The sequence below is a fragment of the Schistocerca nitens genome, chromosome 4 (assembly GCF_023898315.1).
Source record: "Schistocerca nitens isolate TAMUIC-IGC-003100 chromosome 4, iqSchNite1.1, whole genome shotgun sequence".
NCBI lineage: Eukaryota > Metazoa > Arthropoda > Insecta > Orthoptera > Acrididae > Schistocerca > Schistocerca nitens.
In genome coordinates, this window is record NC_064617.1 from 222,270,273 (window position 1) to 222,284,253 (window position 13,981).

Below are 13,981 nucleotides of genomic sequence, written 5' to 3' on the forward strand. Positions count from 1 at the left end.
AAATGTCTTGAACCCCCAACTGCTAACTGCCCCCAATGAAAGCTGGAATGCACACTAGTGGATGGTAAAGACCAGGTTGACTACCAATGAACTAAGTCATTAGTGACTGTGCTCATTGTTACTTTAGTTATTAACTTTTAACAATGAAGTAGTTAGTTTTGTCTCTTCTTGCTATAGCTTTCACTGATAAAGTTTCAAGATCTCACTCACTCTTCACTCTCATGGTCATCTTGCTGCTGGTCATCATCATTGTCTGTTATCCTAGCGGTGGTGTTGACTGCATCAATCCAGTACTGCATATTGGAAAACTGTGTAACTCAAAAAGAATTTAATTGCAATCTATTTTTCATTGCAATTGTGTAAAAATATGATCCAGTTATTTCTCCTAAATTATAATATATTTTAGTAAAACTGATGTTACATTTCGCTCAGTAGAGCTAATTAACATGTCTTATTCCTTTTTGATAATTTCTTTCAACAAAACAAGAAAAAACTATTAACAATACATATTATATAATTGAATAGATAAAAAAATCTACTCACCAAGCAGTGGCAGAACACACACATAAAAGCTATTTGTAATTGGCAAGCTTTTGGGGCCAGTGGCTCCTTCTTTAGGCAGAAGGGTTGAAGGGGATGGAAGCAGGGTGAAGGAAAAGGACTGGAGAGGTCTAGGAAAAAGGAGTAGATTTAGGGAAAAGTCACCCAGAACCGCAGGTCAGGAGAGACTTACCATACAGGATGAGATGAAAAGACAGATTGCTGGGGACTGCATTGGACAAGATTTGAAAAACTGAAAGCTTAAAGGAGGAAGACAAGGTGATATGCAGACAGAGATTACTGCTTAAACATTATGCATGAGTTAATAAGAGCGAAAAGCTAAGTGCATTGTATGTAATAGAGGTGGGAGTGGGATGTTAGAAAATAGACAGGAAAAACAATGAAAGACGTAGAAAACTAAAACGGAGTGAAGCAAAGAGAAGTTAAGTGAAGAAATGCTGAGATGGAAGAAATTAATGTAAATTAAGGCTAGGTGGGTGATGAGAACCAAAGATACGTTGTAGTGCTATTTCCCACCTGCTGAGTTCTGAGAAACTGGTGCCTGGGGGGAAGAATCCAGATGGCACGTGTGGTGAAACAAGTGTCGAAGTCACGAAGGTCATGTTGTAGAGCATGCTCTGCAACAGGATATTGCAAGTTGCCAGAATACATCCTCTGCCTATGCCCATTCACCCTAATTGATAATTTGGTGGTAGTCATGCTGATGTAGAAGGCTGAATAGTGTTCTGTAACTGGTATATGTAACTGGTAAATGGTATATGACGTGTCATTTCATAGGTGGCTCTCCCTCTGATAATATATGTTTTGCCAGTTACAGAGCTATTATAGGTGGTGGTAGGAGGGTGTGTAGGATAAGTCTTGCAGCAGTAGGAGCCATAGGGTAGGGAGATAGGTGCAGAAGGAGCAAGAGGTCTGACAAGAATATTGTGGAGATTTGGCGGGCAATGAAAAGCTATTCTAGGTTGGTGGGCAAAATTTCAGACAGAATGGATCTCATTTCAGGGCATGATTTTAAGAAGTCATGGCCCCGCTGAAGTATCTGATTAACGCATTCCAGACCAGGATAATACTGAGTCACCAATGGTGTGCTCCAAAGCTGTTTTGTGGAGGGATCAGCCGTACCAGGATTGGATGTGATGGCCCAGAAAATCTGATTTTTAACTAGGCTATTGGGGTAAGTATGTGCAGTGAAGGCTGAGGTGAGAATGATGGTGTATTTCTGTAATGAGTCTGCACCTGAATAAATATGTTTGCCTCTGATGCCAAGGCTGTATGGGAGGAAACATTTGACATGGAAAGGATGGCACCTGTCAAAATATAAGTACTGTTGTTTGTTGGTAGGTTTAATGTGGTATCTGGCGTTCAGTGAGGACGAGGTCAACATGAAGGAAAATGGCATGGGATTCGGAATAGTACCATATGAAATTTAATTGGGAGAAGGTATTCAGAGATCCCAGGAATTTTAGCAGGTCAGTCTCACCTTGAGTCTATATAGTAAAGATGTCATCAATGTATCTAAACCAAACCTGGGGCTGAAGACTTATGGATCCCAGGAAAGCCCCTCCAAGCGACCCATGGAAAGGTTGGCATAGGAAGGAGCCATCCTGGTTCCCATGGCCGTACGCACTGATCTGCTTGCATGTCTGCCCCTCAATGGTGAAGTAGTTGTTGGTAAGTATAAAGTTGATTAAGGTGAGTAGGAAGGACATCATAGTTTTGTAATCAGATGGGCACTGAGGAAATGTTCAGCAGCAGACAGACCATGCATGTGGGGGATGTTGGTATAGAGGGAGGTGGCACCAATGGTGACAAGCAAGGTGTATGGTGGGTGCAGGATGGGCACGGATTTCAGACGATCTAGGAAATGGTTGGTATATTTTATGTAGGAGGGGAATCTTTTGTTCTATGGGTTGCAGGTGTTGATCAGCTAAGGCAGATATACATTTGGTGGATGCTTTGAAGCCAGTAACTATGGGACGGCCAGGATGACTGGGTTTCGGAAAGTTAGGAAGAAGGTAAAAGGTGGGGGTGCCTAGTTTGGGTGGAGTGAGAAGTTCTATGGATTGAGGTGTTAGTCTTGTGAGGTGCCTGAGGTTTTAAGAAGGGACTGCAAGTCAGTTTGAATCACAGGGATGGGATCTTGATGGTAGATGCTGTTTGTAGAGGTGTCAGACAGCTGGCATAGACCTTTACTATCATACTCCTTTCAGTCAAGTCCTATAGTGATAGATCCTTTGTCTGCTGGGAGGATGATGATGGAGTCATCAGCTTTTAGGGAATGAAGATCTTGGAGTTCTGCAAGAGACAGGTTAGGGCCATATTGTAGGGACCTGAGGAAGGGTCGTGAAGGCCGAACATTGAAAGTCCATCTTTCTGCATGCAATCCTACCCTACACCAGTCTCTTATACAGTTGCAAATACAGTAATCTCGTGCTCTTACCCATTTAATCTGTGATCTGTATGCATCATCAGCAAATTTTCACTCAATCAGACTTCTCTCCTTTTACAAGATCCTACATTTATCTGCCCCTCATGTTTCCTCAAATGGTGTAATCTGCCAAGCCAACTTCAAACTTCAGAAACATGCCAGACTTCACCTCAAAAAACTATCACACCTTCTCCTAAACTATCTGAACAGTGCTATTTCCCTTCCTGTCCCTCTCCAACTCCCTAAACAGCCACACCATCAGCCACTACTCCTATCCTACAAACCAAGCTTGGCCAACCTCCTAAACATACCACAACCTGCACCACTGCCTCCCAGACCAAGAATAACACATAATCCCAAGAACCAGACCCAACAGTAGTGTCCTTAACCTCTCATCTGAAGAACTCTCCCCTCCTGAATTATCTGTATTGTCTGAGGGCCTCACTCTTATTTATTTATTTATTTATTGTTCCTTGGGACCACATTAAAGAGAAGTCTCCATGGTCTTGGAACGAGTCAATACATGAAATTATAACACGATTGTAGAAACAGATAAAATGAAATATAAGAAACATATTCAGTTGTAGATAGTAGAAACAGATAAAATGAAATACACTCCTGGAAATTGAAATAAGAACACCATGAATTCATTGTCCCAGGAAGGGGAAACTTTATTGACACATTCCTGGGGTCAGGTACATCACATGATCACACTGACAGAACCACAGGCACATAGACACAGGCAACAGAGCATGCACAATGTCGGCACTAGTACAGTGTATATCCACCTTTCGCAGCAATGCAGGCTGCTATTCTCCCATGGAGACGATCGTAGAGATGCTGGATGTAGTCCTGTGGAACGGCTTGCCATGCCATTTCCACCTGGCGCCTCAGTTGGACCAGCGTTCGTGCTGGACGTGCAGACCGCGTGAGACGACGCTTCATCCAGTCCCAAACATGCTCAATGGGGGACAGATCCGGAGATCTTGCTGGCCAGGGTAGTTGACTTACACCTTCTAGAGCACGTTGGGTGGCACGGGATACATGCGAACGTGCATTGTCCTGTTGGAACAGCAAGTTCCCTTGCCGGTCTAGGAATGGTAGGACGATGGGTTCGATGACGGTTTGGATGTACCATGCACTATTCAGTGTCCCCTCGACGATCACCAGTGGTGTACGGCCAGTGTAGGAGATCGCTCCCCACACCATGATGCCGGGTGTTGGCCCTGTGTGCCTCGGTCGTATGCAGTCCTGATTGTGGCGCTCACCTGCACGGCGCCAAACACGCATACGACCATCATTGGCACCAAGGCAGAAGCGACTCTCATCGCTGAAGACGACACGTCTCCATTCGTCCCTCCATTCACGCCTGTCGCGACACCACTGGAGGCGGGCTGCACGATGTTGGGGCGTGAGCGGGAGATGGCCTAACGGTGTGCGGGACCGTAGCCCAGCTTCATGGAGACGGTTGCGAATGGTCCTCGCCGATACCCCAGGAGCAACAGTGTCCCTAATTTGCTGGGAAGTGGCGGTGCGGTCCCCTACGGCACTGCGTAGGATCCTACGGTCTTGGCGTGCATCCGTGCGTCGCTGCGGTCCGGTCCCAGGTCGACGGGCACGTGCACCTTCCGCCGACCACTGGCGACAACATCGATGTACTGTGGAGACCTCACGCCCCACGTGTTGAGCAATTCGGCGGTATGTCCACCCGGCCTCCCGCATGCCCACTATACGCCCTCGCTCAAAGTCCGTCAACTGCACATACGGTTCACGTCCACGCTGTCGCGGCATGCTACCAGTGTTAAAGACTGCGATGGAGCTCCGTATGCCACGGCAAACTGGCTGACACTGGCGGCGGCGGTGCACAAATGCTGCGCAGCTAGTGCCATTCGACGGCCAACACCGCGGGTCCTGGTGTGTCCGCTGTGCCGTGCGTGTGATCATTGCTTGTACAGCCCTCTCGCAGTGTCCGGAGCAAGTATGGTGGGTCTGACACACCGGTGTCAATGTGTTCTTTTTTCCATTTCCAGGAGTGTATAAGAAACATATTCAGGGGACAAGTCGGTAGTTTAAATAAAGAAAATCAAGAATGTAACACTGGAATTTGCTTAATTTTTTAGCTCTTCCAGGAGCTCCTCGACAGAATAGGAGGAGTGAGCCATGAGGAAACTCTTCAGTTTGGACTTAAAAGTGTTTGGGCTACTGCTAAGATTTTTGAGTTCTTGTGGTAGCTTATTGAAAATGGATGCAGCAGAATACTGCACTCCTTTCTGCACAAGAGTCAAGGAAGTGCATTCCACATACAGATTTGATTTCTGCCTCGTATTAACTGAGTAACGGCTGCTAACTCTTGTGAATAAGCTAATATTGCTAACAACAAACGACATTAAAGAAAATATATAGTGTGAGGGCAATGTCAAAAGTCCCAGACTATTAAATAGGGGACGACAAAAGGTTTTCGAACTTACACCTCACATATCTTGAGCAGCCCGTGCATTCCACATACAGATTTGATTTCTGCCTCGTATTAACTGAGTGACGGCTGCTAACTCTTGTGAATAAGCTAATATTGCTAACAGAAAACGACATTAAAGAAAATATATACTGTGAGGGCAATGTCAAAAGTCCCAGACTATTAAATAGGGGACGACAAAAGGTTTTCGAACTTACACCACACATATCTTGAACAGCCCGTTTTTAGCCAAAAATACCCTTTTTGAATCAGAAGAATTACCCCAAAAAATAATACCATATGACATAAGTGTATGAAAATATGCGAAGTAGACTACTTTTCGTGTTGAAATGTCACTTATTTCAGATACTGTTCTAATGGTAAATAAAGCGGCATTTAGTTTCTGAACAAGATCCTGAACATGGGCTTTCCACAACAGCTTACTATCTATCTGAACGCCTAGGAAATTGAACTGTCCCGTCTCGCTTATAATATACCCATTCTGTCTAATTAAAATATCAGTTCTTGTTGAATTGTGAGTTAGAAACTGTAAAAACTGAGTCTTACTGTGATTTAGCATCAAATTATTTTCCACAAGCCACGAACTTATTTCATGAACTACATTATTTCATAATGTTTCAATATTACACACAAAATCCTTCACTACCAAGCTGGTGTCATCAGCAAACAGAAATATTTTTGAATCACCTGTAATACTAGAAGGCATATCATTTATATAAATAAGAAACAGGAGTGGCCCCAGCACCGACCCTTGGGGAACGCCCCATTTAACAGTGCACCATTGGGACTGAACATCACTACCACTCTCGAACTGCGGAGAATTACCTTCTGCTTTCTGTTCTTAAAGTAAGAGGTGAACCAATTGTAAGCTACTCCCCTTACTCCATACTGGTCCAACTTCTGCAGTAATATTTTGTGGTCAACACAGTCAAAAGCCTTCGTTAAATAAAAGAAAACACCTAACATTCGCAACCTTTTATTTAATCCATCCAAAACCTCACAGAGAAAAGAGACTATAGCATTTTCAGTTGTTAAGCCATTTCTAAAACCAAACTGTACATTTGACAGCAAATTATGTGAATTTAAATGCTCCAGTAACCTTGTATATACAACCCTCTCATTAACTTTAGCAAACACTGATGGCATAGAAATAGGTCTATAATTGTCAACATTATCCCTGTCTCCCTTTTTATAAAGTGGCTTCACTACCGAGTACTTTAATCGGTCAGGAAACCGACCACTCCTAAAGGAAAAGTTACAGATATGGCTAAGTACTGGGCTAACATACATGGAACAATACTTCAGTATTCTGTTAGATACCCCGTCATATCCATGAGAGTTCTTGGTCTTTAGTGATTTAATTATTAACTCAATCTCCCTCTTGTCAGTATCATGGAGGAGCATTTCAGGTAACAGTCTCAGAACACTTTTTACTACAAGCGCTATATGATTCCCTGTTGGGATTAGGTTTCTATTTAGTTCATCTGCTATATTCAGAAGGTGATTATTAAATACTGTACATATATGTGACTTATCAGTAACACGGACATTCCCACTACGCACTGATTCTATATCCTCGACCTGTCTCTGCAGACCAGCCACTTCCTTTACGACTGACCATATGGTTTTAATTTTATCCTGAGTCTAAGCTATTCTATCTGCATACCATATACTTTTTGCCTTCCTAATAACTTTTTTAAGCACCTTACAATACTGTTTGTAATGGGCTGCTGCATTTAGATTGTGACTGTTTCTAACGTTTTGATATAATTGCCACTTCGTTCTACAAGATATTCTTATCCCTTTAGTCAGCCACTCAGGCTGCCTGTTTGTGCCAGTACCCTGTTTTGAACGTTCTAATGGAAAGAAACTTTCAAAGAACACGAGAAAAGTCTTGAGGAAAGCATTATATTTATTGTCTACTGTATCAGCACTATAAACATCTTGCCACTCTTGTTCCTTGATAAGGTTTACAAAAGTCTCTACAGCAACTGGATCAGCTTTCCTAAAAAGTTGGTAACTATATTTAACATGTGTTGCAGGACAAAAATCTTTTAGACTTAAAATTTGTGCATCATGATCTGAAAGGCCATTCACCTTTTTGCTAACAGAATGCCCTTCTAGTAATGAGCAATGACCAAAAATATTGTCTATGGTTGTTCTACTGTTCCCTTGCACTCTCAGTGGAAAGAATACGGTTTGCATAAGATTATATGAACTAAGGAGGTCTACCAGCATCATTTTCCTTGCACAATCACTTATACAATTAATATTTAAGTCACCACATATAACTAACTTTTTGTATTTCCTATAAAGTGAACCAAGAACCTCCTCGAGCTTTAGCAAAAATGTTGTGAAATCGGAGTCTGGGGATCTATAAATAACAACAGTAAGAAGTTTAGCTCCATTAAATTTAACCACACCTGCACAACATTCAAACACCTTTTCAGTGCAGTACTTTGAAACAACAGTTGTTTCCATACCTGACTCAAATGGGATACCGTTTTTCACATACATGGCTACTCCCCCACACCGCAAAGAGCTCCTAGAAAAGCTGCCAGCCAACCTGTATCCTGGTAAAGGAAGCCTCTGAATTATCTCCTTATTTAAGAAGTGTTCAGATATACCAATAATTTCAGAGTCAACATCTATAAGCAGTTCACTAAATTTATCTCTAATACCTTGTATATTTTGATGAAATATACTAATTCCCTCATTCATTGGATACCTAAGCTTTGTTGAAAGTGGTTTCTTTGTTAGAGAGACTTCCCTTAAGCAGGAATACCTATCAGCTGACTTCAATCTAAAAAAGGTACAGCTCTAACACCCACAACTACCGGAATTTTCCCATGAGTGATCCCACCACCCCCACCTATGCCGTCACCTATAAGCTTTGCCAACCTCCCCTTTCCATACCTGTTGAGGTGGAGGCCATGTCTAGTGAAACCCGTCCTGCTGATAGACTCCACCGACACCACTGAAATGTGGCTCATGCCTTCTGTCATCAGCGCACCCCCAAGTCTCATGTTATTACGCCTGACGACTGTATTAAGATGAGGCCGATCGTGACGCTGAAACAGTTCCACGAAATGCACATTCGTGTTGCCAGTCTGAGTGGCTATCTTTTCCAGGTCACCATCTATGTCATACTCCCCATCCCTATCAATACTATTACCAGCCCCACCCACAATCACTACCTGATCCTCTTTAGTAAAATCCCTACATAACCCCCCTATGTTAACAGTCACCTGAGCCAATCATGCATTAGGCTTCACAATGCTGGTGACCTGGTACTCACTCCCCAAAACCTCCTGCAACTGCTGGCCTACACCTCTACCATGAGAACTACCTAACAGCAGAACCTTCTTCTTTCTCTTAGACTTTGCAACTGTCCTAGCCACCGTAACTGCTGAGGTCTGCTGCGTACTTCCTGATCTACAGCTACTAGAGATTTCTCTCCACTAGACTCTGACAGTTGGTCATATCTACTACAAACACCAATAGTAAAACTATCTGAAAATCTCCTTCTCCTAGCAGATCTCTTGCCAACAGCCAGCTCCCATTCCCCAACACCCTTCTCCCTCCTCATCCTATCTAGCTCCTCCTGTGCATTTTTCAGCTGCACCTGAAGGGCACAGATCTTACACTCCTGCTCCTCTATCAACTTACTCTTGCTACATAACCTGCAGTTCCAGGAGAGGATCTCACCAGAATGCCCACTGGCTTCCCCACTGCATTCCCCCCCAGTGAAAATACTTCGAACAAGTCTCACACCGCAATCCACTACTCACAAACCTACGGCAAAGCCCACACTTCTCACTCATGGTAAAATTTTACAGTTATTGAAACAAGAAAACAACTTTGTCTAAGTTCCGCTACTACAATAAGAAGATGTTAAAAACTGACTACAATAATCACAAACTTGCTCTACAAGGGAAGTAACTACTATTATTGACAGTATTAATCAACAACAAATGAGAATACAACAAAATACTAACACAGAAAGAAAATCAAACGTCTAATGACACAGTAACGAAACTGAAAGCAGTTTGCAAAAATTTCTTCTGAAGTTATTTCACCGGAAAACACCAAGAACACTGATTGAAGACCACTAAAGTTCCTAAATAAACTACTATACACAAACAATTAATTAGTACTTAGCTTTCGATGTGCCGCTACAGCTGCAACTGGTCAGCGCGGAATGTAATCACGGGTAAGAGGTTAAGTTGCTCGATACAAAACACACACAAATATCAGGTCACAACACAAGAAAGGCAGAGGTGAATGAAGAAACCACTAATAAGTCACTTATATAGTAAATATTATCACAAAAACCGTTAAAATATATATCTGAAACCTAAAAATAGATGAAAACTTAGAGAGCGATCTCACACGTAGTCACACGCTTATGATGTCACACCAAAGAGTGGCAGACGCTCGCTTATCTTTCAGCACTAAATCTGCATTTGATCATACTGCTTTGGTGAGGGACTTACTTTCCTTCACACATAATATCAATTGGAAATATTAATTTGCAACCCAATTCCAAAACATTTCCAACAGCAGACTTGACATTGAACCCTATCTTGAATAGTTCAGACTATGATCCCAACTTGATCCACCACCACTACCTCAGAATCATCCCTTATAAGCCTTCAAAGAATTCCTCACATCCAGCATTGCTTCACGATCCTTCCTTAGGTCCCTATAACATGACCCAAACCTGTCCTCTGTAGAATTCCGGGGTCTATGTTTCCTAAAAGTTGATGACCCCATCATTATCCTCCCAGCAGTACATCTGCTGTTTGCTGACTTGTTACCTTTACTGCTTAATTTATCAACATCCTAAATGTTAGACTTAGAAGTTTTTTTCAGATTCTGCTTTTGAAATTTCTGTAGAGTGCTTAATATACAGAAGCTATGAATTTAATGATGAAAATAATTTCATGATAGATTGACTGTTTAATCGGCCTGCACCTTGAGGGTGTTTCATTGGAAAGATAACATCACAGAAGAGAGGATATTTCCCTTTTTCTACATGCAGAGTTGCTTTTTTCTCTGTCACTGAAAGAAAATTCCACTTATGTTGCACATTCATGTCTGCAAATCAAAACAGTGACATCTGCCCAATGCACACTTTCTGTTTATTTAGTGACACATTTCCTTTTACTAATATTTTATTTAGATTAGCAGTGTCTTTAAAAACCTTGGTACTCATTCTGCTGTGTCTCTATGGATTCCTTACCCTACTCTCCTTTATGATTTCAGCTTATTTTTCAAACATATATAAGTCTTGTGTTCTCCTTTCAAACTTGTCAACTGTAGCAACTACTGCTTCACATGGAAGAAATGTATGTCCTGGCAGTTGTGCAAGGATTTGTTTCTGTTGCTAGTAATACTAGTTACATTAGCTTGAACACTTGGTAAATCCGACCTACTTCACTCACTACCAGAATAACACAAGTTATGTTTTGCCACTGCAACAATGCCAATTAGAGCTCTAGTTTGGGGTGAGCCCTTTCTACACTCAGGTGTGGTAACTTCGGAATCATGTACTTAAAGACAAACTGTAACCAGCAGAAAGAGACACAGTCATGATATTCTGTAAACTGTTTGCAGGCAGATTCAGGATGAGTGCTGTGTGTGAAACTTATTTTTGATCATAGGTTGGAATGGGCCTTCTGTCATTGAGCCACTGAGTTACAGAATGATGCTATGTAAATTTCTTCTTAACTGAAATTATATGTATGAAACTTGTGAACAAAAGTTAGAGTTTATTGAAGCACCTGTTATTTATTTTCTGATTTTTTTGTTGCAGACCCTGTGCAATGGTGGTTCCTGACTTTGAGCTGATCTGTGAAATAATGCTTGTAGCAGAAGGGTTCCAGGATGCCCGTGTACTAGCTCGAAAGTTTATTACATTGTACACTCTATGTAAAGAACTTCTTTCTAAGCAGGATCACTATGACTGGGGTCTTCGCGCAATTAAATCAGTGCTTGTTGTTGCCGGCTCCCTAAAGGTAGGTTATTTTTGGTGTATGTAAGTAAATTATGCTTCCTCAATGTTTTTATGAGTTCATATATTAAGTTATCTATAATGATTAGTGTTTTTAACAGCCTTTTTTGTGTAACAGTTATTCCTGGATGGAATGATATGCACAATAATGGAAAGACAACCACTCACTCACAGCTGACTGATGTGTTGCACATAGAAACACATGACAAAAAACAGTATTCACATTAACTTTCGAGCTCTTGCTCTTTCTCTAGCAAAAGTACATGCATTCACACACACAACTACACAGACAGCAAAATGCACATGCCTATGACATTGTCTTTTTTGTGGCAGACAGGTAAATCAATGTTTTAATACAGGTGCTGCTCCTATTACCATTAAACATAACAAGAATTTAGAGCTTATGTAAGCACTCACCTTTGATTTTTATGCATATCGGTTTTTACTCACATTACATTAAACTGCAAAATTTCAAACATGTTTTTAACTATGAATCTGATGCAAGACATGTTGTAGTGATAAAAAGGATGAGGGGCAATAGACTGAACGTTCTATATCCACACCATGCAAAGATATAGAAATGGAGACATATGAGTCCTCATGAGATAATGGTATTGAGGCATCATCCATAGATAATATTTAGCAGATCAAGGAACTTGGCCATTATGCCTAACATTGGTAGGCTGGAGTGCCCAGCTTACCACATCCTATAAGATGACCACTGCAAGTCATAGGCAGTTTGATTGTTTCACGAAGCCTCTAGTAATGCACCTCAGATAACACAGGATGGCTCATGGGATTTATTACATTTTTACTAGATTATTGTAGGGTTTAGGATTGTTGACAACAATATAATTTATAGATAACTGTTGTACACACAGTAAAAATACTGAAATGCCAAACACTGTTCTGTTTCTAAAAGATCACATCATACAAATGGCTACCATCATTTGAAGTGCATTGCTGAAGACTTTCACTGAAGCTCCTCATCAAGTTCTCAATCATTTCTTGAGGAATGCCCTCTATCTCTTTCTAGATTGTAGCTTTCTTCTGATCAGTATTGTAGAATTGCTGTGAAGAAACTTTGTTGTTGAGATGACCCCTCGGAAAAACCATGGGTTCAAAGAACGGGTAACATCACCAATCATAGGACATTACTGAATGGTGAGAGCAATCTATATGAAAGCAGTACCTCAGTGTAGTCATTGAATTAGGGGCTTGCTGAAACTGTATTGCATTTAGAATGTAGTGTCCACACAGCTGTGAATGGTCAGCCATTCTTGTCTTCCAAAAAATATGGTCCAGCAATGCTAATGGATTATCCAGTAGCACAACAGATGATGACCTTTTGCCTGGTTTGTGTCCAACTAATATAAAAGTTTTGTTTATTGACAAACCAATCCAGACGAAATTTTGCCACATCACGTATCACAAGATTTGCCAGAAAAGCATTATCCTGGTCAAGTCTGTCCAATAATGTTATGCAGAAAATGCACCTACTCACTTTTTCTCCCAGCCACAATTGTTAAGCCCCCTTGCAGTTTATAAGAACAAAACTTGAAATCCTGTTTCTCAATCCTTCACAAAGATGTGAAGGGATTTGTAATGTTCTGTAATGGAGGATAGATCACTGTGGGCTTTGTTACATAACTGCATGAACTCATGGGATATTTTCCAGTGTTTAGATTGTAATTTCAGATCTCTTATGCTGCACATTGGCTACAGAACCTGTCTCACATCATTGTTTTATCCATCTTGATATTTTTCTTTTGTCTGGGGCCTGAAAATGGCTGTCTCTAGCAAGGCACATCGTGTGTTGGACAGCGGTAATGCTCTGAAAATGAGAAGAACTCCTCCACTGCCTCAATACACACTTGTACTGGCCAGTGTCCTGTACTGAAGTGAATGGCATACTTTGTAGGTCCGATTAGATGCAATAGATGGCATGAGCACGTCTACACCTTAGAAGGGGGGCAGTTGAAAATGTACTATTTCCTGTGGGCCACCCAGTATGATAGAAATTACCCTGTTATTGAAGCAGGAATTGCATTGGTTACTACTTCTACTCTGCAACTGTTGAAGAAGATTGTTTAATAATCACCACTGTTATGGTCATTGAAATGAGTAGAATTTTAATGTATCCAGAATCAGATCCAAGAAATATTAATTCAGACTTTTATTCAAAGAAGGAATCTCAGCTTAGCAAATCACTGAGATACTTGCTGCATCAGAAAATGCAGAATAAGGGCAAACACATAGATTGATTTTTACCATCTCAAATGGGTGCTGTACATGAGAACCACACAGAAAATCTAAATATAGATGGGAACTGGGACCTCAATTACTTATTAAGTGTGTGTGTGTGTCAGGGGGGGGGGGGGGGGGGTAATGTGTGGTCAGTGAGTTGTTTAAGGAATTGAGAGTCTGGTTTTTGTCTTGTATAATAACATAATGTTTTGAAATCCAAGTAGTTATCACAGTGTTGTGGACTATCCTTCATTGA

The 13,981-nt window shown here is 41.3% G+C and overlaps 1 protein-coding gene across 1 annotated transcript in view; it reads left to right on the forward strand.

Annotated features, from left to right (window-relative positions):
• The window catches only part of LOC126252221 (dynein beta chain, ciliary), a 769,797-nt gene that overhangs the window by 375,848 nt on the left and 379,968 nt on the right, over nucleotides 1-13,981 (forward strand). Inside the window, exon 37 of the mRNA XM_049953092.1 lies at nucleotides 11,281-11,482. Coding sequence (XP_049809049.1) covers nucleotides 11,281-11,482 — 202 coding nt within the window. The remainder of the gene's footprint in view (nucleotides 1-11,280; nucleotides 11,483-13,981) is intronic.